Source organism: Erpetoichthys calabaricus, chromosome 8, assembly GCF_900747795.2.
Source record: "Erpetoichthys calabaricus chromosome 8, fErpCal1.3, whole genome shotgun sequence".
NCBI lineage: Eukaryota > Metazoa > Chordata > Cladistia > Polypteriformes > Polypteridae > Erpetoichthys > Erpetoichthys calabaricus.
The window spans coordinates 82,117,276-82,143,968 of NC_041401.2; the positions used below are offsets into that span (position 1 = coordinate 82,117,276).

At 36.9% G+C, this 26,693-nt stretch overlaps 1 protein-coding gene across 4 annotated transcripts in view; it reads right to left on the reverse strand.

Moving 5' to 3' along the window:
• mtmr4 (myotubularin related protein 4) overlaps window positions 1-26,693 on the reverse strand; it is a 205,914-nt gene that overhangs the window by 99,691 nt on the left and 79,530 nt on the right. For 3 of the 4 annotated variants that reach the window (XM_028806987.2, XM_028806988.2, XM_051930812.1), the window contains one exon: window positions 17,881-17,970. In XM_028806987.2, coding sequence (XP_028662820.1) covers window positions 17,881-17,970 — 90 coding nt within the window. Of the gene's footprint in view, window positions 1-5,754; window positions 5,855-17,880; window positions 17,971-26,693 lie in introns of those variants that run through there. The other variant, XM_028806990.2, reaches the window with a different exon arrangement.

The following is a 26,693-nucleotide window of genomic DNA, read 5'->3' on the forward strand; positions in this document are numbered from 1 at the left end:
TACAGGGATAAACCTTTATTTTCTGTCTACTCCGTTTTAATTAAGACAGACCAAACAAAACATTTAAGGCTATTAAATGTGATCTCAAGAAAAGATCAGGGTTAATTATAATACTAATAACAAGAGCGATTATAATGATACAGTACAAAAGTAAATACTAATTGAAAGAGCCGGGAATGCATGAGGTGAGGCGTCTTATTTTGTTTAACTCTTGCTATCGTATAGTGCATTCTGCCTGTCGGCATTAGTTATACAGTATTTATATTTTTTAGACATCAGACACTAGAAGCTGCTGATGAACCCTTCTCTTCGTTGTCAGTCTGTAGCTACGAAAAAATAAAAGCAATACGACTTTTAACAGACGTCATTGAAGTGTATCATAACTTTCTGTAACGTTAATGAAAATGGCCAGGAGGTGTCACGAGAGAGGCGAGTGTCAAATGCTTCGAAGCTTCAATACGATTTCCGACACAATTGCTTCAAACGTGTTGATGCTTCGCGAGGCTTCACCCCGCCCATCAACGTCCTTCCCCTCTCCTCCGGATTTTTCAAATGTTAATTTTTTCCCTGTGCTTAAAAATCATTAAAAAAGCGGCCTGATTATGCGGCGTATGGTACGCCGCGGGTTGGCTAGTTCTGTTTAAAAAGGTCTTTCAATTTGGATTTTTTTGTGTGTTCATAATTCTTTTTAAAGCCTACTGTAAATCAAAGCACAAGCATTAAGGCAGTAGGCATAAATATTATTATTAGTGTGATAAATGCTAAATTGGCATCTTCACAACTGTTAAAAATGACTTCAGAGTTACTGTTTTCAGATACACAAATTCAGCAGCAAAAAGTCAGAAATATAGTTTACATATGTAAGAACACATCAGTAATCATAAGAGAATCACTGTCAGTAAAATTAGGTATTAATCAATTTATATATATTTTTAGGATGAGCAAAAGTATATTTTACACTGCAAGGGACAAGTATCCTGTTGAGGGCAGGGTCATGTCATGCCATGCACTGGGCACTGCCAAGAAAGGCTACAGCTCACCATGAACTTTGATACGAGCAAGCGTACATTTAATTTTAGTATACCTTTATAAATTAACTTTCTGGCCTAACAGCCTTACTGTGTACAGATCTCTAAAGCTTATATCATTTCTTCTGCTCTTTGAGATAACAATCTTAATTCCATTAGTTTGAGTGTTTAACGTCTACGTTTTTAGGGTACATAAATTCTTTGAGACAACCCAGCAATCTAGTAAACAGGAAAAGCAAAGTACTCCAGAAGGAGTTTTAACGACCTACACTTTGATTTACATTTCCATTCAATGCAAGACTAGGAAACTATGGACAGAACACTAAAACATAAAATGTTAAACCAAAAATGTTTTAACTAAAAAGTTTCATGTAGCTATGAATGGGATCAAGCATTCTTGAGAAAACAAAGCAGAAATTAGGATTACAATCTACAAAAAAAAAAAAAAAGGAAGCAGAATTTCTATTATTTAAAGCTTTTACCAATTGTGCTAACATCTGTATGGTGTTACAGCTCACAGACAGCAACCTCACAAGTTATTTCCCCTTTAAGGAAAGTTTATAAAAGAAGGAGAGTCTAGAAGCAGTAACTGGCTGACAGGCTACTCTATGAATTCCACAGAGATAAACACACCTGCTAGGCACTTATTTACAAGGACATCTACTTCTTTGGCAAAAGGTTATTAATAAAGAATACAAGCATGGCTGGCTGTATTACTTATACTAGAGCCCCATCCCAGGGCTTCGGAGAACCATTTAATAGTCACAATGAAAAAATGTGCAAGCCACGCAGGTGTTCATAAGAAATGTAATTATTTACTTCATGAGGTAGAAGTACATATTAAACAAGAATAGTTGTATCAAATATCTGAAATATTAAAATGTGTGCTTTGATTTAAAATCTAAATATTCTTGACTTTAACGAAAAACAAATCAAAAATAATCATAGTCATAATCACAAACCATGAAATAGTCTAAAACAATATGTCATATGCCAATTTTTAAATTTGTCATTTTTAACCTGGAGTGGCTGTTAGAAGGCTAGGACCACTTGTAAAGAATCACATATCAAAATTATTATCATATGTAACTTTGACCCCTCGTATCTCATGCAGTGAACCCTTAAGTCAGTTAATGTGACATGTACAACTTTTAAGTCCTTCTCATCATTTTTGCTGAAGACAACTATTGGTTTACTCTTTAATCATAACAGTGATTTTCTGCACAAAATATGGTTAAAAAATGGCCTAAAAATGTGAGTTTCTTAGTGTAGAGGGCCAAAAATATTGGGTTGGGGAAACCTCAAAAATCTTGACATCTGCAAAATTAGACATCAAGATGAGTCAAACAGGACAGTATATTTGGGGGTTTTCTTGTACCAGTGAATCAGGCACCAGGCAAAATCTGAAGTGATTTCAAAGTGCCCATAAGTAATTCTTATACATCTAAGAAATTCAAAATGGTTGTCTTAAAAATGCGGCATATTTACAACATGAAAATAACAGACTCATTATTTTATTTCTAATGTTCATAATGTTCAAATCAGGACAATTTGGGACCTTTTTTAATGTTCATATGGGTCTCAACATAGGCTCAGTGTTAGCACTGCTGCCTTGGGGATCCATCATCCTGAATTTGTATTCTGCACTCACTGTTTGCAATACAGTGCTGAACCTTTATTTTTTTAAATTTATTTTTAAATGTTTGCCAAGTATGCTTTATGATGGTTTACAACATTAAATCATGCTTTTTGAATATGAATGTTTATTACTAAGATGTCTTGAAACATCTTAAGGTGTTGTGGTCCTCAATTTTATGGTATGTTTAGTCTTATTTGTTATCTTTTAAATTGTTGCTATAAATATAAATACCACATTACACTACAGTACTGTGAATGGATGTGTGAATACACAAATGCCTATATTCATAAATACCTAAACATACTCTTTAGGTGAAAGATGCATTTACATGTTTACATACACTAGACTGTAATCTTGTATCTAAGAAAAATACAGTAAGTCACCTACATAAGAACGAGTTCTGTTCCGAGAGCACATTCACAAATTATTTGTTCATAAGTCCAACAAAGTTAGCCTTGGCACCCAATGAACACAATGCAACCTCACAACCCTCAACTCGTATAGAAATCATGTACAGCTATATGTACATATGACAGAGCTTAAGTTAATATTTGTATTTTTTATCATAGATTTCTAGTGCATTTTAACAACTGAAAGTTATTTTTATTCCCCTGGTTTTCCATCAGCTGCTCTCGGTACAGTAGACTTGCTTGCCGCTAGTGAACGAGCCTATGTTTGCAGACCTAGCATACCTCTCTCCCCTCAACTCTTATCGAAAACTATTTGTGCTGTATGTTTAGTACAAATAGCTTTTAAAATGTTAATATTTTTACTGTGAGATTTTTGAGACCCTAACAACCACCCAACTGCGCTGAAACTCTCAACACAGGCAGGGATTATTTGCCTGCTGCCGGTGCAACTGCAAGTTTAGAGGCTTGCTGAGTAACATGTCTGTTGCTCGCTGGTTTATATGTGAAATATTTAAAACCAGCCACTAACCTGGCCATGTGTTCACTTGCTGTTTTCTCACGTGTACATGAAATCTGTCTACTTTTTTAATCTGTGAAAGGATCGACTGCAAGATGACGACAGGGTCACTGCGTGGATGGTGGGGTTTCTAAGAGTGCTTAAGAGACAGCTCCTGTTTGGATAAATTTGACAATTTTTTTTTTTTTTTTAAAATAAATCTGGAATCCCGTCTCTCTTTGTGCAAGTCTATTATTTTATGTAAGGTATTTTTGTATTGATTTTAAGTGCATTTTAACAAAAACAACCAAGTTCTCTCTCTCTCTCTTTTTTCTCTCCATGTTTTCAGTCACCTGATCTCAGTAGACGGCTAGCAAGCTGGCATATGTATCAAAAATAAGTTCCATGATCTTGTACTTCTGCTTTAGAATCATGCCAGTGGTTGAATGGTTCATGTTATATGAACGAGTGACATCGATCTTTTCACCTGACTCAACTCTCTCAATTATTTTCACTTTTGTTTCCATCATTATTGCCTGATGCTTCTTAGCAGTACATCACCACTGCTTTTACGCTTAATTCCAGACATCTTGGGCTTGAAATAAAGCATGTTAACTCAACATAAATAGTGATACAGCCAAAAGCACAACCACTTGTACAGGATGCATGTACGTTACTGAGAATGTAAGCAATAATATTGTGGATTTTGCTTTCCGCCTAGCGGCAGACAAGCAAACTAACTTATGTGCTGCATTGACGCTCTTCATCAGCATCTTTGTTTTGCAAATGTGTCAATCAGCACAAGCAGCCTGCTATCCCATCCCCCACCGACGCCTGTTTATCTGACTGAGGTCTCTTGAGTTGTACAGGGTAATTAATATATGGTTATTTGGAATACATGCATTTAATGTGTGTTACGCGTCTACAACGATCTGGGTAAATGCAACATAACAGGAAATGTGTGGCAAGAAATGTTGAACACAAACTTTTTTCATGTTCTACTAATAACTGGCAAAATGTAGATGTGAAGTGTATAATGTGTGAAGACTGAAGTTCAAATATCAAACAAACTTTTTCACAAAAGGTATAACAATGCATGTGCATTTTTATTCAAGAATATAACCAAAAAATTCAATTTACATGTTGCTGTCAATATGTAAAAACTGAAGCTCAAATGTTAATTGTATAGCTGATGTAGAGGTAAGAATGGCTGCTTCTAAATCAAGAGGTTGAGGGTTTGATCAAGGCTTTTCCCTACATTTACCATTATGAGTAGTGAGCTGCTGTTATTATTACAATATATGTTTGAGGGAGGGAGAGTAAAATCACAAACCATGAAATAGTCTATTCTAGAGAATAAAACTGAATAAAAAAACCCACTACATTTTGCAAGTAGCAAAAATTTACAACAGGTGTTACAGATTCAAATCAAATGTATATTTTTTATTATATAATAGTAATAATAACAGCGCACTACTCAAAACAGAAAATGAGGGGAAGACTCGGGATTGAACCCGCAACCTATTGATTTAGAAGCAGCCATTCTTACATTTAACACAGCCATGTGATTGATATTTGGACTTTGGTTTTTACATATTGACAGCAACATGTAAATTGAATAATTTATTTTTCTTTGGTTATATTCTTGAATAAAGGTGCACTTGCTTGTTATACTGTACCTTTTTTGAAAGCATTTATTTGATATTTGAACTTCATTCTTCACACATTATACATTTCACGTCAACATTTTATCAACTATACATGAAAAAAGTTTTAGTTATGTGTTCAACATTTCTTGCTTCACATTTCAGGTCATCCTACATTTATCCAGATTGTGGTAGAAACAGAACACATATGAAATGTATTTATTCCAAATAATGTTGTATTATTTACCCTATACAACTCCACACCCAGATAAACAGACTTGAGCTGGGAGAACTTTGAAACTGAATTCAGCTGAATCGGTGGGGGATGGGATAGCAGGCTGCTTTCTGCCTGTGCTGAATGACACATTTGCAAAACAAAAACACTTATGAAGAGTTGCGAAGGAATTTAAGGTGGCCCGGCATTACGACTTTTTTGTTAAGCCATAATTTTGACATTAAATTAAAAAAAAAAAAAAAAAATCATGCAAAAATGGACAAAAGCATAGAGAAAATAAGTAGTAAAGCACATTCTCACAAAATGCATCAAGGAAGGAGAAGAAATGATGTCTGCTGCCAAAAAAGAATATCTACCCTAGAATCCAAATATAATTTGCTTCACAATAAACTCGCAGCATCTGAAGATAGACACAGAAGGAAACACGTCAGAATTCACATACAACCTAAAAAATGAGAACTTTTTAACTAAAATATTGGGAGAGGACTTTAAAAAAAAAACCCAACACCAAGACCATAACTGACTATTATTTGCATGCACTGAAAGCTTTGGGCCTTAGAAGCCTCATAATTAGATTTAATAAACTATGGGATAAAGAAAACCTGTTATTTCAGTAAGATGGGATCATAATCAAAAACAGCAAAATCCATATATTTAGAGATTTCTCAGCTATAACTCCTGAGAAAAAGGCTGCATTTCAAAGCATCAAACAGCACCTACATAGAGCTAAAATCAAGTACAGTCTTACATTTCCAGCTAGACTCAAAGTAAAGGTTGACAGTCAATTCTGCATCTCGGCCTCTCCAGAGGAAGCCAAACAAGACCTAAAAAAATAATTCAGTCAATCTTTAAATTATGCAATGATCATTATAAAAGCAGGAGTAAAATCAAAAGAATACCAGTAATGTGGAAGAGCTTCACTTAGACTTTGTGTTTATAACCTGCACCAGTTTTAATATAATATATATTTGCCGCTATTCAACCTTTGTTTTTCTTTAACATTGTTGTTTTGTCTTTGCCTGACTAACTTAGTAAAATTTTAATCTTCTGTTTTCCTTCTACAGGGCTTTGATATAATAATTGCATACAAAGAGTACAGTATAGGATAAAAGCAGATCTTAAGGCCAATACTGATTACCGGTTTCATGTTACTTGATCAACCGATTCCAACACCAATTCAGATTTTTTTTCCCCCTTTATCCTTTTAGAAAACTTTTTACACTAAGCTCCTGCATAACCAGATGCATAGAAGCCTTGGGTCTTATATTAAAGTGTATTTTTATAATTAAACTATAGGCCACAGGTGCTAATTTTTATTGACAAAATGAAATTCTGTAGGCTTTTTAATCAGTGACCATAACAATATTACAAATTCTTAAAATATTTAATAAAATTTGTAAAAAAAAATTATTTATCCATAAAAAATATGGCATAAAAGAAAATGCCTCTCGTTATTACAAGCTGTTACATTGTTAATTTTTTTTCTGTAATCTACCTATCTGAAACAAACCTAAACTAAAAGTGATTTTCACTATTTCTCTAACAAAAAATATATTTTATATACAATATATTCTCAAACAATCAATAAATTGGTATTGGCAATTAAACACTAATTAAATGCAAATATATATGCACTTATATATTTTAATCATTTTTAATCATTAATTGTACTACAGACATTTTTGCTGTTAAAATATACATTTACAAGATTTATACAGGTGTGTTTTTTTTCTTCAGTGTATCAGCTAGACATTTATAATTCTTAACGAGTAATTCTAAATATGGATTACAATTTTAATTATGTAGTACTTGTTTCTTACCAAAACGTATGCTGAATGACACAAAGCAAAAAAAATAATAAAAACAATATAAATCTTTAAAAAAGTTGCAAATGTAATCAAATGTTCATAAGTTGTTTATCAAGAAGACAAAAAGACTAACATGCTTAACAGGTCTATAAGTAAAAGACACATTTTGCTGTTAAGCTAACAAGCCTATTATTCACATGTACTTACAGGTTAATAACTTTTATTCATTAATTACACTCCAGATTTCTTTGCTGTTAAAATACACATTTACTATATTTATAAAGTTGTTTTTTTTCTTCAGTGTATCAGCTAGACATTCATAATTTTTGAAGTGTAAACATATAATATTGATTACCATTTTAATTACGTGGTATTTGTTTCTGTGGAAGATGAATGTTCTCTTCGTTCCCTTGTACTAATTCATGTCTGAGAAGTAAGCTTTACGAAAACCATTCAGCATGCTTTGCTGATCAAACAGAAAAAATATTTGTTTAAAGGACTCAAGGTCTAAGCATTCCACACTGAGACTGCCTTATCACGTTTTCCCTTAGTTTACATCTGAACGCCATAACAAAGGGGCCAAGGAATCAAGTTGCAAAAGGGGCATTGAAGGGGCTCAAGGATTGTGTATAATAAAGTGTTGACTGTTGCATTTTCATAATGAATATTAAATCACGTATGCTAGGGGTATAAAAACTTTGCCCCACCCAACAGACAGGGTTCAGAAGAGCCCTGATGCTGTCATGTAATATTGATTGCCTGCTTTTCTGAAACCTACTCACTGTGACGATGGAAAATAAAGCTGCTATTATAACCACACCTGCTGTCTTGTCTAAGTGATCGTCCACAGTTTCTTACCAAAACGTAAACTGTATGACACACAGAAATAAATAATAAACACAGAACAAATCTTCAAAACAGACGCAAATGTAAGAAATATTCATAAGCTGTTTATCAAGAAGATACAAGACTAACATGCTTAACAGGTTTAAAATTAAAAGATATATTTTGCTGTTAAGCTAACATGCCTATTGTTTACTAAGCTGTAATTTATACATTTGTCTTTATCTTTTCTTCTTCCAATTAAAAATGCCAGCAGCTACATTTAAAACAAACTCACTTTCCAAACTCAGAGTCTGTTGTAATATAAAAGGCAAAATAAACAGGTCTGAATTCATTAAAGTAGCTTTCCTTGCTGTACAGTATGTCTAACTTCACAGGACTACTTCTCTTATTCCTTTATCTCAGTTTATTACACCACTTTCTTTAACATGAAGGCTAATATTCCAATTGTCTCTCACTGTCTGATAAAACAAGCATCGACTTGCTGCTGTTTGTTTACACTGCAAGAAGTGTTGGCTGTATATATACCCTAAGTTCTTGTCAATAAGCCGCGGCTTATCTAAGGAAAAAAGTTGTGAAAATGAAAAAATAGAATATCGGCTTATACATAAGTCCGGCTTATACATCCATCGCGGGGGTTGCGTTCCAGAGCCACCCGCGAAATAAGAATATCCGCGAAGTAGAAACCATATGTTTATATGGTTATTTTTAGAATGTCATGCTTGGGTCACAGATTTGCGCAGAAACACAGGAGGCTGTAGAGAGACAGGAACGTTATTCAAACACTGCAAACAAACATTTGTCTCTTTTTCAAAAGTTTAAACTGTGCTCCATGACAAGACAGAGATGACAGTTCTGTCTCACAATTAAAAGAATGCAAACATATCTTCCTTTTCAAAGGAGTGCAAAGCAAGCAGTCAAAAAAAAAATCAATAGGGTTTTTTGGCTTTTAAGTATGCGAAGCACCGCCGGTACAAAGCTGTTGAAGGCGGCAGCTCACACCCCCTCTGTCAGGAGCAGGAAGAGAGAGGAAGAGAGAGAGAGAGAGAGCTAGAGAGAGACAGATAAAAAAAATCAATACGTGCCCTTTGAGCTTTTAAGTATGCGAAGCTCCGTGCAGCATTTCTTTCAGGAAGCAGCTGCACACAGCCCCCCTGCTCACACCCCCCTACGTCAGCACAAGAGAGAGAGAGAGAGAGAGAGAGAGAGAGAGAGAGAAAGTAAGCTGGATAGCTTCTCAGCCATCTGCCAATAGCGTCCCTTGTATGAAATCAACTGGGCAAACCAATTGAGGAAGCATGTACCAGAAATTAAAAGACCCATTGTCCGCAGAAATCCGCGATATATATTTAAATATGCTTACATATAAAATCACAATTTAAATGACCGCTACGCGCTCGTGTTGACTCGGCGACGCCCAGAGCAGAAAGAACGCGCTCCGGCCGCTCCAACCGCACCATGCGGGGAGTGAGAGAGACGGCAATATCTCACACTCTCTCCCCCCTTAAAGAAATTAAATGGGCGCGAGTGAGACCACTGACCTCCCTCCCTTCTATTAGTTATAGGTTATAGTACGTTCGGCTTATCCATGAGTCCGGCTTATCTATGATACGATTTTATTTTAAAAATTCGTATGATTTTTGGTCTCCGGCTAATACATGAGTCCGGCTTATAGACAAGAACTTAGGGTATATATATATAAAAAAAAAAAAAAAAAAAAAACAACACACACAAACGAAAACTTGCACTGGCTCAACAATTGTATTAACCTGTGTAAAGGAGCACTGCAACTAAATTAGCATTATTATTGCATATTCTTCCATAGATCATTTCTTCATATTCTACAGTCAGAATAATACTTCACAATGGTCAGGTGATATCGTAATGTTGAAAAATACCCACAAACCTATATCCTATCGTCACACCACAGCGCAACAAAGTTGTACATACCTGTTGAAGTCCTTTTTTTACCACCACCAATTTCTGCCACATCAGCATCACTGGACTCACTCTCTGTGGCTGTAGGTTAGAGCACAACTGTGAAACATGCTCAATGTTTTGTTCTCCCTGGCCATTTATAGAAGGCGGCATTTCTGGTTGGATAATTGTAGGGTACATTCAATAGATATTTTCCCTTTCTTAATTGACTACACATACCTAAACTCTAAAAACAGCTTGGTAGTGGTGCTAAATTACAACTACACTTGTTGACTGCTAAGTTACTTACTGAGATAAAATTAACAGTGTTGAAATGTGAAGCACCACACATCAGTGTCCACTAGAAACAGTGTGTTAATGCTAGAAATTCTGTGTGTTTCAGGCAACATCACAGACTGTAGGGTCAATCACATCTGCTACTGAAGCTAGCTAGCTACTTTGCTGTAGCCTAGTACTACTAAAATCATGAGCGAATGCAGTGTTGTAAAGTTAACCCTTAAACTGCCACATCCTTGTGGGTTAATGCACCCCTGGATGCCAAATACGTTTTTGCTGCACTTTGTAAATATTAGTCACAATTTCACAAAATGTGAAATTTTAATGCAACACTTTTTTTTTCATGCAAAGAGCATCACAATTACTGCAACACTGATCATTTAACACACTGCCAATGAACTGCAAAAACTTTTTAAAATACTACTGCAACGATCAATTATTATATGTACAAGGCACAACTGATGGCATTGATGAAATTCAGTAAATCACAGAGCCAACTGCGCTTTAACTGGCTGCACACAAGCACACAGAGGTAAGCGCTGACACTTGCAGGCTAGTCTAGTGCAGTGGCTGAATCCCCGGGACAGTGAGGCTGCACTGCTGCAGGGGCCGGCAGTGGTCATGAGCTGGCCGCTCAACGAATATACGGCACTGACTGATCAGCTCTGACGTGCTGGCAAATTGCTCTGTAAAATGACTATAGCCAGTTGTGGTGTTCAATGAATGTACGTCGCCGAATATACTCGGCCCCTGCGTGCTGGCAAATTGCACTGCGACATGACTATAGCCGGTTGCAGCATTCAATGAATGTACTCGGCTCTGGCGTGCTTCCAAATTGCACTGGAAACTGACTTTAGCCGGTTGCCGTGTTCAACAAATGTACTAGAATATACTCGGCTCCGGCGTGCTGGCAGACTGCATTGGGAACTAGTCGGTTCCAGAGGTTTAAGGGTTAACAGATGACAAATTTTCCCACCTGTTCTATATAAGGCTGATTTATTCATACATTATGCTGCATCCTCAAGTTTCGTTTATTTTACTTAATCCATACTTCCTCAACACCACCTTTCTCCTTTCTTTAACCACTGGTGTCCATTATAAAATGGGTTAATGCAGTAAGCAGGTTAAGAGTATGGAAGGAAGGATGGAATTTGCACATGAAGTTGGGGGTTGGTTGCCTCCTTTTACCCTAGAATGGATACCTGAATGCAAAGCAGGGTCATACGACTTAAGGAGAGGCAATCTTTTTATGGATATACAAATATACAAATGTTTGCGTATTTATTAATGATCATGTGAATGGGTGTGGATGGCAGCTCTACCAGCCTAGAAGCATCACTGGCTAACCTGGAAATCTCCTGGCGTTCCCAAAGGCCACTGTGCTCAGATCTGTGTTATAAGAATTCAATCTTCCACCAATTATTTAAAATATATAACCAATGTAGGATGCATTTCAAGGTAGAGAAGCTCTTATTTATTCCTCCCATTTAACATATTAAAATATAGCATTTAACACAAGGATAATTGTAGAGATTAAGAAACATGTATATCTTTAAATAGGCAACATATTTGCATTTTATATACAAATGATAGTTCCAAATTTTATTTTCCAGATAAGTGTTTTTTTTTTTTTTTTAAATTTACAAAATGTTTTAATTTTGTTAAAAGCAATAGCCTGCGGTGGGTTGGCACCCTGCCCAGGATTGGTTCTTGCCTTGTGCCCTGTGTTGGCTGGGATTGGCTCCAGCAGACCCCCGTGACCCTGTGTTCGGATTCAGCAGGTTGGAAAATGGATGGATGGATGGATAAAAGCAATAGCTGGACTGGCTAGGGGTGTGTTCACAGTGATGCTTGATTGCATATTAGAAATATAGGTAAGTCAATAAGAATTAAGAGAAGAGGTCATTGCCTTGCACAAACAAGGAAAAGGATACAAAATGACATCAAAGGCATTGAATGTTCCTAGAGACACCGTTTGAAGTATAGCTTGCAAGTTCAAAGTTAAAAGAACACTGGCTTCACTACCTAGATGTAGCAGAAAGAGGAAGCTATCAACAGTTGCCACCAGATTTCTGAGGTGGCAGGTAGCCAAAACCCCTAAGAGTGACTGCAAAAGACCTGCAGCAAGACTTGGTGGTAGCAGGCACCAAAGCTTCAGTTTCCACAGTAAGGCACATACTAAACATTGAAGGTCTCCATGTCCGAACTCCAAGATGCACAACTACTACTGGCCCAAAAGCACAAGAAAAGTTGGCTCCAATACGCTCAAAACTATACACAGTAAATAAGCTACAGAGGTTTTGGAATTCTGTTCTGTGGAGCAATGAAACAAAACTGGAACCTTTTGGGCTCATGGCTCAACAGTATGTCTAGAGGTGGAAGAATGAAGCATTTTCTGAAAAGAACAACGTCCCTACAGTGAACTACTGCAATGGCTTGGTGAAGCTCTGGGGCGGATTTGGTTCTTCTGGCACAGAAAACCTGCAGCATGTATAGAACAAGATGGATTCAATCAAATATCAAAAGATCCTAGAAGAAAGCGTCATGACATCTGTGTGGAAGCTGAAGCTTGAGCATCACTGGTCCTTCAAACAAGACAATGATCCAAAGCATACTTTAAAGTCCACCTACGCTTGGTTTCAAAAAAAGTCCTGAAGATTCTAGAGCAGCCATCAAAGTCACCTCACTTGAACCCCACAGAAAATCTCTGGTGGGATTTGAAGGAGCAGGTTGCAGCACACAAACCCAAGAATATCAGTGAGCTGCAGGCCACTGCCCATAAGAAATGGAACCCAGGAACTCTGCCAGGAACTTGGGTCTGGCTATGTTTCACATTTGTAGCAGGTCATAACAGCAAGAGTGCTCTACTAAGTACAAAAGATACTTGTCATGAAGGGGTTGAATAATTTTGAGACCACAGTAGTCATTAAAAAGTAACATTTTGTGCTGAATGTGGAGAAACCACTTGTAATATTAGTCGTGTTGAGCTATTTAAATTGTTCATGTTTGATTTGTTTAATGCAAACAACTGAAAGTTTGTAAATTTTACCAATAAACCTTATTTGCAATGGGTGTTGAATAATTTTGGGTGCAACTGTATTGCAATAGTTATTACAGTACAATATATTCCATGACGTGATGTAACCATTTATTCAAGGCAACAAGTTTTCTGGTTTCAGTTGTTGTGTAAATACAGCTGTAATGGTTCTTTGATATTTATTCTTCAGATTGGCACAGAGAACAGAATTTTAATAGGAGTATTGAATCTAAACCAGCTATTTGCTGAGATTTCTGTTCATTGTAATTTTTATTTTATGTAGTCTAAATGACCAAAAGCCTTATTTTATCCACTGATAAACTGTTTACATCTGTGTAGCATTCATTGAAGAGTAAATTAAAAAAAAAAAAAAGAGATCTTCTAAGTCAATGTTATTTCCTATGCATTCTTTAGCATATGTAAGGCAACTTTCTAAGCTGTTTCCTAAACGCTGCTCGATGCACTTGAATAATTAAAACTACTTTTACCGTGCTTACACTTTTGCATGGTACACAAGGGACATCAATTCTAACTGATGTGTAAACTTTTTTCTAGCTGCTTTATACTTCAAAATCATTTTTGCCATAAAAGACAAGAAAATATGCTTAAAATTCTTATGTAACAAAGCTTTCAGAGGCAAGTGGATTGTGTGCGCAGAATGCCATTCTACAATAACAACTTGGAACTGAATTAGCCATCCTCTTGCTTCCCATGTAGGATAAGGATAAAAAGAATGGGTTATCAAAGCAAGAAGAGTAAGTATTAAAATTAGGAGGTGCATTAATAAGAATAAATATTAAAATTAGGGGGTATCCAGTTTTCTGGCCCTCTGTGTGTTGAATAATTCATAATCCTGCAAAAACACATGTATATTAATAACAACATAGAAAACCATTATTATTTGCTTCCTTGTGAGCAAAGTAACTGATAGATGTTGGATAGAGCAGAGGGGCCAATGATTTGGGCGGTGATGTATGCCGCAAAGATTATGCAATTGTGTGACAAGCTTTGATATTCCTTAAGTTATTATTAAGGTGGAATCAAGTGTGTAATATATTTTAAATCATTACTTTTATAAAATAGTAAATATGTACAAATTAGGGTTGTTACAATACCAAAAATTTCAAACTTCAGTATGATACTAAGTATTGAAATTCAATACCATTTTAGATACCCAAAACAGCACATTTTGTCAGTCAGTAAAAAAAAAAAAAAAAAAAAAAAAAAAAAACAAAACTCATTTAAATAAATTGTATGAGCCATGCACTCTTTTGTAAAAGGTAAGGAGCACAGTTCTGTAAACAATAAAAAGTAAGTAAGTTTATATCCAGTCAGCATTTTTTTTAGACTGATGAAAACAAATACTGTTGTTGAGGAAGTGCAATGAAATTTTACAAATGTCATTATATGTTAATGGAACATTGCAATCTTTTGTGAACAATGTACATAAAAAATTAAAAACAAAACATTAAAGTAAAAAGAACAATAAAGTGGTCTTTTGTAAACAATTGTTTAGAAACCTAAAACAGACCACTAATACATTTAAAGGCTTTGCATTACTGCAAACAATGCACACTGCATTTTCGTGCAAATGAACTACAATGTCTTGCAACTTCTATATTTTTGAAAGAAAGACTAGCATGTCAACATGCTCTCCCGTAAGGCATGCTTTTGTTGGTCTGAAATGAGCCCTGATGTACTAAATACATGCTCTGAAACACAAAGCATATGAGCACATGGAGAAGTCACCTCACTATTTATGCAATTTAGGACTGAAAAGTTAATAGTGTCTTACATTATATAGTAAACCTGATGAAATATAATCTTTAAATTGCATATAATAAAATAAAAAAGTAACACACTATATTGCAGACTTTGTGCTGACAGTTTAAAAATAGAGGAAGCAAAGGAGGCCCATTTAAAAGAAACTGCAGACTCCTGTCTTAGTGCAGAAAATGTTTAACCAGCTACAAAAAATGTTTTACACTGAATTTTATTTGACACCACAGTTAGCAAGCTTATACTTATTAATGTTTCCATAATTTTGAGACACCTCTTGAAATTCTTTGTGCTGACTTGCGTGATGGTCCTTTAAGCTGAGCTGGCCAACCCATTAAGAAATATAGTTTCTATTTTAACACCTATGAATGGGTGAACACAGGGCTACAACTCTAGCAATTGCAACCTGGAAGTGTATTCCTAATGCAGACTGTAGAATCAATATCATGAAAAAGGAGTACTGGTATAATTTTAAAATGTTAAAAATCAACACTTGCATTGATATTTCAATACTTTTGACAGCCCTAGTACAAGTACAATAGTTGCAGCATATGGAATCCAAAATTAATACATCGGAGAGAGCATCTTTGTTAGCAGAAGAAAAGCAGCAAGAGTGAACAAAATAAAATAGTGTTGAAGGTTCAACAACCTTATATTTAAAGGGTATTTTCATAGTGTAAGTCTAATGGAGCTTCATTGCTTTCCCTAAGCTGAATGCCAATTTACAGTCACATACTATTAGTCAAGCCTATTCATAAACCACTCATAAAATGAATATATGGCATGATTTCTGGGGTTTGATAAATGATGATGGATCAATGATGTGCTTTTAACTACCTGAAATTATGCACTATATCTATGTGCAAAAACACAGCTTGCATTTGTACTGTAACAAAAAAAATATTTTAGACAAACATAAGCTAAATTAATTTATAAAGTTTAAAAGGGTATTAAGAGTATTATTTCAGCCTACACAATTTCTTACCACTTTACATGGCTGAATGGCTTGACTCGGATAGTGATGTGAAGAGAGTCTGGTATTGTATTCAGAGTCCAACTTTGGGCTACAGAGTTGAATTACAAAACATTTAGAAATAACACACAACAAGTAATGAAAACCCAAAGAACTCAACACAGCACAGTAGATAAGGCAACTACCCGACAGTATGATGAATCACAATTCCAACAATGACCTAGTCACTATGTGTGGGAATTACAATTGAAAGTAAGTCTATAGCCATGCTGAACCAATTCAGAGAAAGTTAAAGTGTTTAATGCAGACTTTCGCCGATTTATGAACTTTGTTCATAAATTGCACAGATTTCTACATATTTCTGGCATCCCTTGGGAAGGGCAACTTGTTGATGCTTTTAATTATCGTCATTACCAAAAGAAAAACTGATAATTAACTGAGTGATCATACCCCTCTTTGTACAATATTGTGCTCTGCTTAACTGATCCATACCAGTTTTGTTTAATTGTTTTAACAATAGTTCATGCATGTAAGAGTTATAGTTACAAAAAAAGAAGAAAAAAATGGGCTTAATTTATGATTTCTGATGGAACGTATCAAACAAGATGTTAAAATATTTTCGTTTCTTCATCATACATTACCATGCACTAAGTCAGGGGTTTTCAAGTTCAGTTTTTCCCTCGGACTTAACTTGAAAAGGCCTGCACAATGCAATAGTTGTTCAGTAAATGTTAGTAAAAATTAATAAATGTTTAGTATTAATGTGCATATCTGTTTTATAGTTATTGATGATTTTAATAATTTTTTAATGTATTTTCTGTAATGTTTTAAATTATGTACTGTTAATTTAAATGTCCTGATAGTAGTTCTTCTTTGTGAATGGAGCCACAGGAGGCAGGACCACCCTGACATCTCTACTCCTGAACCTTATTTCTAGCTATTTAACCAGGGCAAAAAAAGACTCCACAGTAGGAGAGCATTGTGAGTTTCTTTGTATTTTCGGGTCTTCTTGATTTATTTTCCTAATGTCCCCGGTTTTCTCTTCCTATTTAGATAGGTTTACTGGTTGTTGCCCTTTGAGGCAATTCTTTTTTGCCCATTTTTGGGCTTTCACTTTGTATTTTTCAATATTTTTGTTAATAAATCATTTAATAATAAAGATTAGTTTGCCCTTTAGTACATATGCCAAGAGTTTATAGTCATCTCTCCTCTTGTGGGATTTCTTTTAAATTTTCAAGATAATTGTGTTGCTAGCTCACTTTTTTGGGTTTGCCAGGCATAAGCTTGCGTTAGAAAATTTGAGGCTAGCTGAATCTCCTTAGGCAGACTGGTTAGGTTATGACCCTGCCTTTATGGTCATTTTTAAATCATTTGCAATTTCCAAATTAGAATTAACACTGAGAAGCCAACTGTACTTTTTACACTTTTAAGAGGGTCTTTATTCTCAAATCATCTTCTACAGATATACATATAAAAAAAACCTCCTTGACAGCAATATGGTATGGTTCTCCAAGAAAAAGACAGTCAAAAACAATAATCAGATTTTTGTTGGCAGGGGGTTTACATGTATAATTAACACATATTAGAAGACTATCTATTGCTAAAACATGAACAGTTATTTACATCTTATAGCTCAATTACTGTGATACAATGTCAAAAAAGCCTTACCCAAGATATCTGAAATTAGATTGTTGTTACGTAACAGTTAAAGGGACTAAAACTGTCTATTAATGATAGCTATAAAATACTCGGTCAAATTCATTATGCAGTACCTGCAGACTCTCATCTTCTTTCACCAGCTCCTTATGAGGGAAAAGGTCCTTGGCCTGAATGTATTCCAAGCTAGGAGGACCTTCCTCGCCCTGAAAATAAATAATTCCAGATTATTTATTGTGGCAATGTGTCACCACCACTGACACCAAAATGCTTACAAAATTTAACAAAACTTTTTTCTTTAACCAAAGCTTTTTACATTTCTGAAGATCACATGATAGATAACACAAAAATTATATATACCATATATAAACAACAAACACACGTAAGAATGTCTTGGCTTGGATGTTGGAGAGCTTCTGCTCTCAATATCAGGATTGTAGGTGCTATACAAGATGGTTATGCCTGTCCAAACAAACAAATTTTAATGCCTTCAGATGAATATAGCAGGTCCAGCTTGTTGCGTACACAAAAGGAACACGCCATTAGAGTCTTAATATCAAAGTGATTTTTTTTATATAAATACTGTGCAGAAAGGTGTTGTGTTGATGTTACCAGTGTTCCCTGAAGGAGGTATTTCACCTTACAGGGCACTCTAGATATCATTGAGAGGAGTCACAGTGCATGGCTTGATGGCAACTCCAGTCTGTTCCAGGAACTGAGAAGAACAGCTGAGAGGGCTCCAAGGGCAAGTGACACACCATTGATCGTCTAGTGACCCACATTCTGCTTGCAGAGGAATCAAATCATTACACACATCCAAATCTGTTCCTCGAAAAGTTGCAGTCAGTGTGGCTGATGGAATGCTCCTTACGGATGACACTGCAGTTCTGACCTGCTGGGCTGGCTACTTCGAGCAGCTGTTTAAAGCTGATCCTCCAGCTAGGACGTTGGACATCTCTGGGTCCAAGGTGCTTGAGGCATATCCTCCAATTAGCTGTGAAACCCCCAATCTCACTGAGGTTGCATAGGCGGTAAGCCAGCTGAGATGAGAAGGCCGCAGGAATCTGTGGTATCCGGCATGAACCTCTCCAGGCTGATTGGAAGGCTGTGCTCCTGGCATTGCAAGCAAGCTTTGCTTCCATTTAGGAGATGGGGATCATCCCAACTGACTGGAAAACGGGACTTTTTGCCCCAATCTGGAAAGAAATCTGGATTGCAACAACTACAGGGGGATAACCCTGTTCTCTGTCCCGGGTAAGGTCCTTGCTAGGGTCATCCTCAATATGATCCGTGATCACTTGTTTACCTACCATCGACCGGAGCAGTCTGGTTTTACGCCCAAGTCGTCTGGAGCACAAACGCGAATATCGACGGAGTTTCTTTGCAGTCTTTGTTGATTTTCATAAAGCGTTCGACTCAGTTGATCAAGTTGCCCTGTGGAACATCCTGAAACTTCGCAGGATCCCCTCAAGGTTGCTGGATATCATGGCTGGCCTGTGCACTGGTACTGGGGGTGCTGTGCAGAGTGGGGGCAGAACCTCTGCGTTCTTCCCAGTTGATTCTGGGGTTTGTCAGAGTTGTGTTCTTGCTCCTACTCTGTACAATGCTTGCATGGACTGCGTGTTGGGCAAGGTCATGGGGTCCAGTGGCTATGGGGCATCTGATGGTGACAAAAGATTCACTGATCATGACTTTGCTGACGATGCTGTGATCCCTGCGGAGTCAATGGAGGCTCTGATCATGGCTCTCAAGAGACTAAGTGAGGAGTCTGAGTGTCTGGGTTTGCAAATGTCCTGGATAAAATCCTGACTGGGAGAGCATGGGGGATCATGAGGTCACTAGAAAGGGGTATGTAGCCCTCCCGATATCTATGCAAAAGTATGAAGGTCCTAGTCTTTACAGTTCTGGTGCATCCTGTGTTGCTATATGGTTGCGAGACATGGAAGCTATCCAGTAACCTGAGAGAAAGATTGGACTCCTTCGGTACTGTGTCTCTTCGGAGAATCTTTGGGTACCGCCTGTTTAACTGTGTTGAATGAGCAGTTGCTCACGGAATCCAGAATGAGGAACATTACTTGCATTGTGAGAGAGCGTTATTTATGCACTATGGCCAAGTGTCACGATACCTTGAGGTAGTGCTGGGCGGTATGACCAAAATTCTATATCACAGTATTTTTCAAAATTAAACCGGTTTCACGGTATTTTTTTCCCCATTCATGAGTGGATGTTAACTACATTTTCCACTGCAATTACTGCAGTAGACTGACTAAGAATAACCTGTTCCACTGTCATGAGAATTGTACATTGTACAAAAAAACATTTTAATGTGCACACAGGTATTAATACAGGTTTACACGGCCCCATAAAGTGATAGTTTTCAAGGAGGTGGCACTGATGAAGAGAAGGAATCACATTGCAAGACAGATGCAGTCAAAATATAGAGCCTTTTTATTGAACAATGTTTGCAAACAACAAACTAAAATTTTGACAACATATTTTCAACCATCGAAAGAGGCATTTAGACTTAGTAAAATATCAAGAGGTGCTTGTCAAAAGTTGTATTGTACTGAACATGTCATAGAAAAGGAAAAAATAGTCAATATTTTTTGTAAACCAATTACACTTTCTGTTAATGTTAACAATCTCTGTCCACTGACACACTAGCTATATGGATTGTAATGGCGTTGGTTATCTCGATCCACCGCTTGCTTTTTTTGTCGTAGGCAGTACCTCTAGCAAACGCATCTACAAGTGACGTCTAACTCGAGTGTCCTCTTGCTTTTTTAGTTTTACCTGAGGATGTGGAGGGTGCCAATCTAAGTTCCATACATTTATGGTACTCCAAAGCATGTTTGTGGCTAAGGTGGTGCAGCAAATTGCTCGTGTTGCCGCCTAGCGTTGTAGCAGTGAAAAAGGTCCCCCCTTAAACACTTTCCCACTGCGCCACGTTCCGAACGTTGTTTAGGCTATTTAAACCGGTGTTGGGGTATAAGAAAAAATCCATATCATAACAAAAATAAAAAACGATTTTTGGTATGAACCGGTATACCTCCCAGCACTACCTTGAGGGTGATCCAGCTCATAAGATCCTCATTGTTGAGGACCCGAGTGGCTGGACCAGGCCAAGGGGACACTCACGTAACACCTGGCTGCGGCAGATAGATGATCATTTCCGGATGGTGGAACGGGACTGTGTGTCTGCCTGGGGGTTTGCCAACCAGGATCCCTAACTGTTTCGTCCTGTGGTGAGTGCGGCAACAAGCTGTACTGGTTCATGCTCCCCAACCTTGCAGAAAGGTGCTTTACTTTAGGGTCTCTATAGAGACTCTCATTCATTTATAACATTCTGAAGACAGTTTAACCTACATTTAGTTTTGTGGGCAGGGGAGGGTTAAAGGAACAGTAGGCACAAGGCAAGAAACTTTCCTACACAGGGTGTCATTCTTCCACAGGAATCTTTAAATGCTCATGAAAACTAAATTAACTACAATATAGATTATTTTTGTATGGCAGATCTATATAGTAAATGCCCTGCCATTTGCATTATGTTCAGAGTACAGCAACATTTCTACTTGCTCGTCAGACCAACATATATAAAAAAAGAACAAAAAGAAGTTACACTATACATGCAAAAAATAGAAAAATGGATTCCTACATGTTAAAAAGTGAAGCTCATGACAGAGGTGACATTTGCATGATTTTACATTGGAACTGCATGTTATGGAGGTCACAACAGGACATATGGAATTACGTTTAGATTTATTTGTAGAAAGATGCTTTTACTTAAAGTGCAATGTCGGCTTTGGCAAATTCAAGTCCTTTGAGTATCTTGCCGTTGTTATTCTTGGAGTTTCTCAGTTTCTAGTATTATCCGTTGTGGAAGGCGGCCCAGACACAGACAGGCAGACAGCGATGGTTCAATCACCAACACACGTTTATTCATTATTTACAGTGCACACAACCCAGTACTCCTGTACTAATCACCCAGAGTCCAGGCTGTTCACTATGCCTCTCTTTGTGACCGCCTCCACTCCTCTCCTCCGAGCTCCAGCCATCGAATGCAGGGAGGCGGCCCCTTTTATATTCACCCGGACGTGCTCCAGGTGCTTAATGAACTTCTGCTGGCACTCCCTGGTGTGGCGGGAGTGCCAGCTGTGCACTCGGAAGCACTCCAGGCGTCTCTGGTCTTCGTCCCCCCAGCACTTCCGGGTGTGGCGGAAGTGCTGAGGACCAGGGCTCTCCAGGCATTTGGGTGCCCCCTGGCAGTGACCACGGGCCCCTATAGGGTTGAGTTTCTATGCTCCGTTGCCGTGGTCCCCATAGCCACCAGGGCAGTCACCCCCTCGTGGTCCAGAGGAGGCGTAATCCCTCCTCCGGTACTTCCGGGCATCCCAGCTGGGTGCTGGCCCCAGTCGCTTGCCACACCGTGTATAGACCTCCTAAATACAATGCATCTTTCTTTGAGGAATTCTCAGACTTGCTGTCAATTGTAATTACGAACTATGACACGTTCCTAATAGTCGGTGACTAACTTTCATATCGATAATCAGTGTGACCCGAAAGTAAAAGAATTCATGAACCTCCTGGACTCTTTTGATTTTAGCCAGCACATTAGTTAGCCTACACACAAAGCAGGTCATACATTAGACTTAGTAATTACTAAAGGACTAAAAGTTGATATGAAGCAGAAGCATTGATATTGGTCTATCAGACCATTTTCCCTTACTATTTAATATAGAAATAATGATAGAAAATATTCACAAGAAGCACATTGGTAAAAAACACTTCTTTGATTCATCAGTAGCTTCAAAATTTACAAACATCCTAAGCAACCAGTCCATTTGTAGTACTTACTACAATAGTGAGAATAATGTAAACAGTAAGGTGGAAATTTTTAATACTAAGGTGAGAGCTGCTGCTGACATAGTCGCACCTGAAAAGATTGTTAAAAAATCTTCTAGCACTGTTATACCATGGAAGATCCAAAGAGCGTCTGATCTAAAGAGGCCATACCGGAGAGCTGAGCATAAATGGAGGAAAACTAAACTGATTATCCACTATGAGATATTGAAGGTTAAAATAACAGAATACAACAACATAACCCCACCTCTCAAGATGGACTATTTCTTTAGAATTATAAATAACAATACTAGTAATCCCAGTCTTGTTCTCTACAATTGATTGTCTGCTAAATCTGGGTCACTCAATGGAATGCCTCCAAAATACTTCCAGTGAAACTTGTGAGGCTTTTGCTGTATTTTTTAATCAAAAAAATTAATATTAGAAATAATATAGTACATCTCCCCAATACTGATCCTCTTAAACCCCGGTACTCCATTATAAACAAATTAAATTCTTTCACCAGGATAGATTTACCTGATTTATATAAAATAATTTCTCAACTGAGACCCTCCACCTGTGTCCTTCACCCAATACCAACAAGTTTTTTCAAAGAAGTATCGGGCGTGCTAATTGATAGTATTCTTGACATAGTAAACTCGTCATTAGATACGGGGGTCTTCCCAGACTGTCTTAAGACTGCTGTAGTTAAACCCCTGCTGAAGAAAAATAACCTTGACACCTCTGCTTTGGAAAATTTTAGACCTGTTTCTAACCGGCCTTTCTTAAGTAAAATTCTAGAGAAGACCGTCATTATGCAGCTTAATGATCACCTCAATAAACATGCTATTCTTGAGGAGTTTCAGTCTGGTTTCAGAACAAATCACAGTACAGAAACTGTACTTGTTAAAGTAGTAAATGACTTGCAGGTAAATGCAGACAGAGGCTGTTTATCTGTTCTCATTCTCTTAGATCTGAGTGCCGCATTTGATACCACTGATCATAATATTCTTAGAAATTGCCTTAGTCAATGGGTGGGCAGTGTCTTAAATTGGTTTGAATCCTACCTGGCAGGTAGAAAATTCTGTTAGTTGTGGTTATTATACTTCAAAGACACATGATATTCTATATGGTGTTCCACAAGGCTCTATCCTGGGTCCGCTGCTCTTTTCGATTTACATGCTTCCGTTAGGTCAGATGATCTCAAGGCATAATGTGAGCTACCACAGCTATGCTGATGACACACAACTGTATTTATCAATAGAGCCTGACGACCCCAACACTCTTGATTCACTGATACAATGTCTCACTTGTGTTACCAAAAGGATAAGTAGTAATTTTTCCAAACTAAATAGAGAGAAAACAAATTTTAGTGATTGGTAATAATGGATATAATGAGGTTATTAGAAATAAACTTGATGCATTAGGACTAAAAGACACTGCCCTGAATTTTAAATCACATATTAATCAGATTACTAGGACAGCATTTTTTCCACTTAAGAAATATAGTAAAAGTTAGACCTCTTATAACACTGCAAGATAATGAAAAATGAGTTCACGCTTTTGTTTTCAGTCGGCTAGATTACTGTAATGCACTCCTCTCAGGACTACCCAAGAAAGACATCAATCAATTGCAACTAGTGCAGAATGCAGCCGTTAGAATCTTAACTTGGAAAAGAAAATCCAAGCACATCTCCCCCTGTTTTGATGGCACTACATTGGTTACCTGTGCCATTTAGAATTGACTTTAAAATAGTGCTTATGGTTTACAAAGCCTTAAATAATCTCGCTCCATCTTATATTTCGGAATGTCTTACACCTTACACTCCAAATCGTAACCTTAGATCTTCAAATGAGTGTCTACTTGGAATTCCAAGAGCTAAACTTAAAAGAAGTGGTGAGGCGGCCTTCTGCTGTTACGCACCTAAAATCTTGAATAGCTTGCCAATAGAAATTTGCCAGGATAATACAGTGGAGCACTTTAAAACACTGCTGAAAACTCATTACTTTAACTTGGCTTTCTCATAGCTTCATCTTAGTTAAATCCTGATGCTCTGTGTATTCAATTAATTATCATCATTATTCATGGTGGCTCCAAAATCCGTACTAACCCCTACTTTCTCTTCTGTTCTTTTTCTGGTTTTCTGTGGTGGCGATCTGTGCCACCACCACCTAATCAAAGCACCATGATGTCCCTACATTAATGGATTAAAAGGCCATTTGATGGATCATCAAATTCTTCCATGTGAACCTGGAATACAATGAGGGCTGATTGCAGGTCATTTATGATAGGTAGAATGCCTAGAGGGAGCTGGGCGGTCTCGTGGCCTGGAACCCCAGCAGATTTTTTTTTTCTCTCTCCAGCAGTCTTTTTTTTTTGTTTTTTCTGTCCTCCCTGGCCATCAGACCTTACTTTTATTCTATGTTAATTAGTGTTCCCTAATTTTAATTATTTTGTCTTTTTTCTCTTTCTTCATCATGTAAAGCACTTTGAGCTACATTGTTTGTATGAAAATGTGCTATAGAAATAAATGTTGTTGTTGCTGTTGTTGACAGAAGAGGGCAAACTAGATGCAACGAGGATAGAAAAAGAAGAGGAATGCCCAGGTGCACTTCCATCTTAAATACACTCCAAATACCATTGCCATCTTCAACAGAGAAAAGACTACTTTGGCATGCTCACCTCAGAGGTAGAGTTTTAAAGAAAATGCCATATCTGAAACTAGCAAATAAAAAGAAAAGGTTAAAATGGGCAAAAGAACACAGACCTAGGACTGGGGATCACTGGAAATGGGTATTATGGCTGGTACTTTACATTTCATTAAGGAAGAAGCTAACAGAACTTGTAAGGATTTTTTTTTCTTTCTCAGTACAGACTGATATTCTTATCCTCTTATGCAGTTGTGCATCTTTGCCTTTCCCTTCTTTTTTTATCCTGGTTACATCCAGATTGTTTTCTTCTCTCAAGACAGTAATAGAAACTAAGAAATCTTCAGTTACTTGACAATCTGTCTCAATGAATAACCATCATTCTGCAAAAAAATAGACTTAATAGGTTTCTTAAGAAAGCTGCTTCAATCTGGTCATTTTAAAACCTAGAACTAAACTTTAGGAATGACAGTACCTTATAGCCCAACAAGTTTCAGTGGTGCTAAGGCAATTGCAAATATTTCTCTATTAACCAATTAGCATTTAATGAATGGCTGCTGAAAATGTGGTTTTGCAGTCATATGTGAATACAATTAAAAATCAAAGTAATTTTAAGCAGTATTAGCCATTAGAAACACTAATAAATGTCTTTGCTATCACTTTTTCTCTAAAATGTTAACCCTTCTGGGTGTGTCCAGATATTTGACCAGCAGTGTACTATATGTGGATACAATCTACAATCTATACAGAAATGCATGTTACAATGGCCCTTTATTTTGACTCCCTGTATCAATTAATCATTGATAATTCTCCTCCAAAATGCTGGATATTCAGAGTGAACTGCAAAACCACTAAAAACATTCATTTACCAAGCTCTTAACAGCTATTGAATATTGACATCACATCCCTAACACCCCAAGCCAAAAAAAAATAATTGCATACTCAGGGAAGAAAAAACATTTCTATATTTTACAATCATTCTTTATAAAGTAGAAAATTATAAGACTGACACTGCATTTCAACTGGTCTGGCACTCTAAATAAAACACAGACACTTGATATTTACTTACTGCAATACTGCTACTTTCTAAATTTCAAAATGTAAACAGAAAAAGCAAATTTTGGACTAATAAAAGCTTTTGAGAAAATCCATACAGACACGACTACAAAAAAGAAAAATATACAGGAAGGGCAATGTATCTTTAATAAACAACAAGTAAGATTAACTTTTACTTTGATAGAGTTTGTATCGGAAGAAGTGACAAGTTTAAACTAAAAATAAACCTTTTGTACAAGATTCATATTTAAAATGAGTTAAAGTATTAGCACAGGCTCTAGTAATGATCAATTATTGACCAAAATGCAAAGCACAACTCCTTTCTTTCATTAGGAAATGTGCAACTTTAAAGGTGAAGTAATTTAACAAATAAAGAATTGGCAAA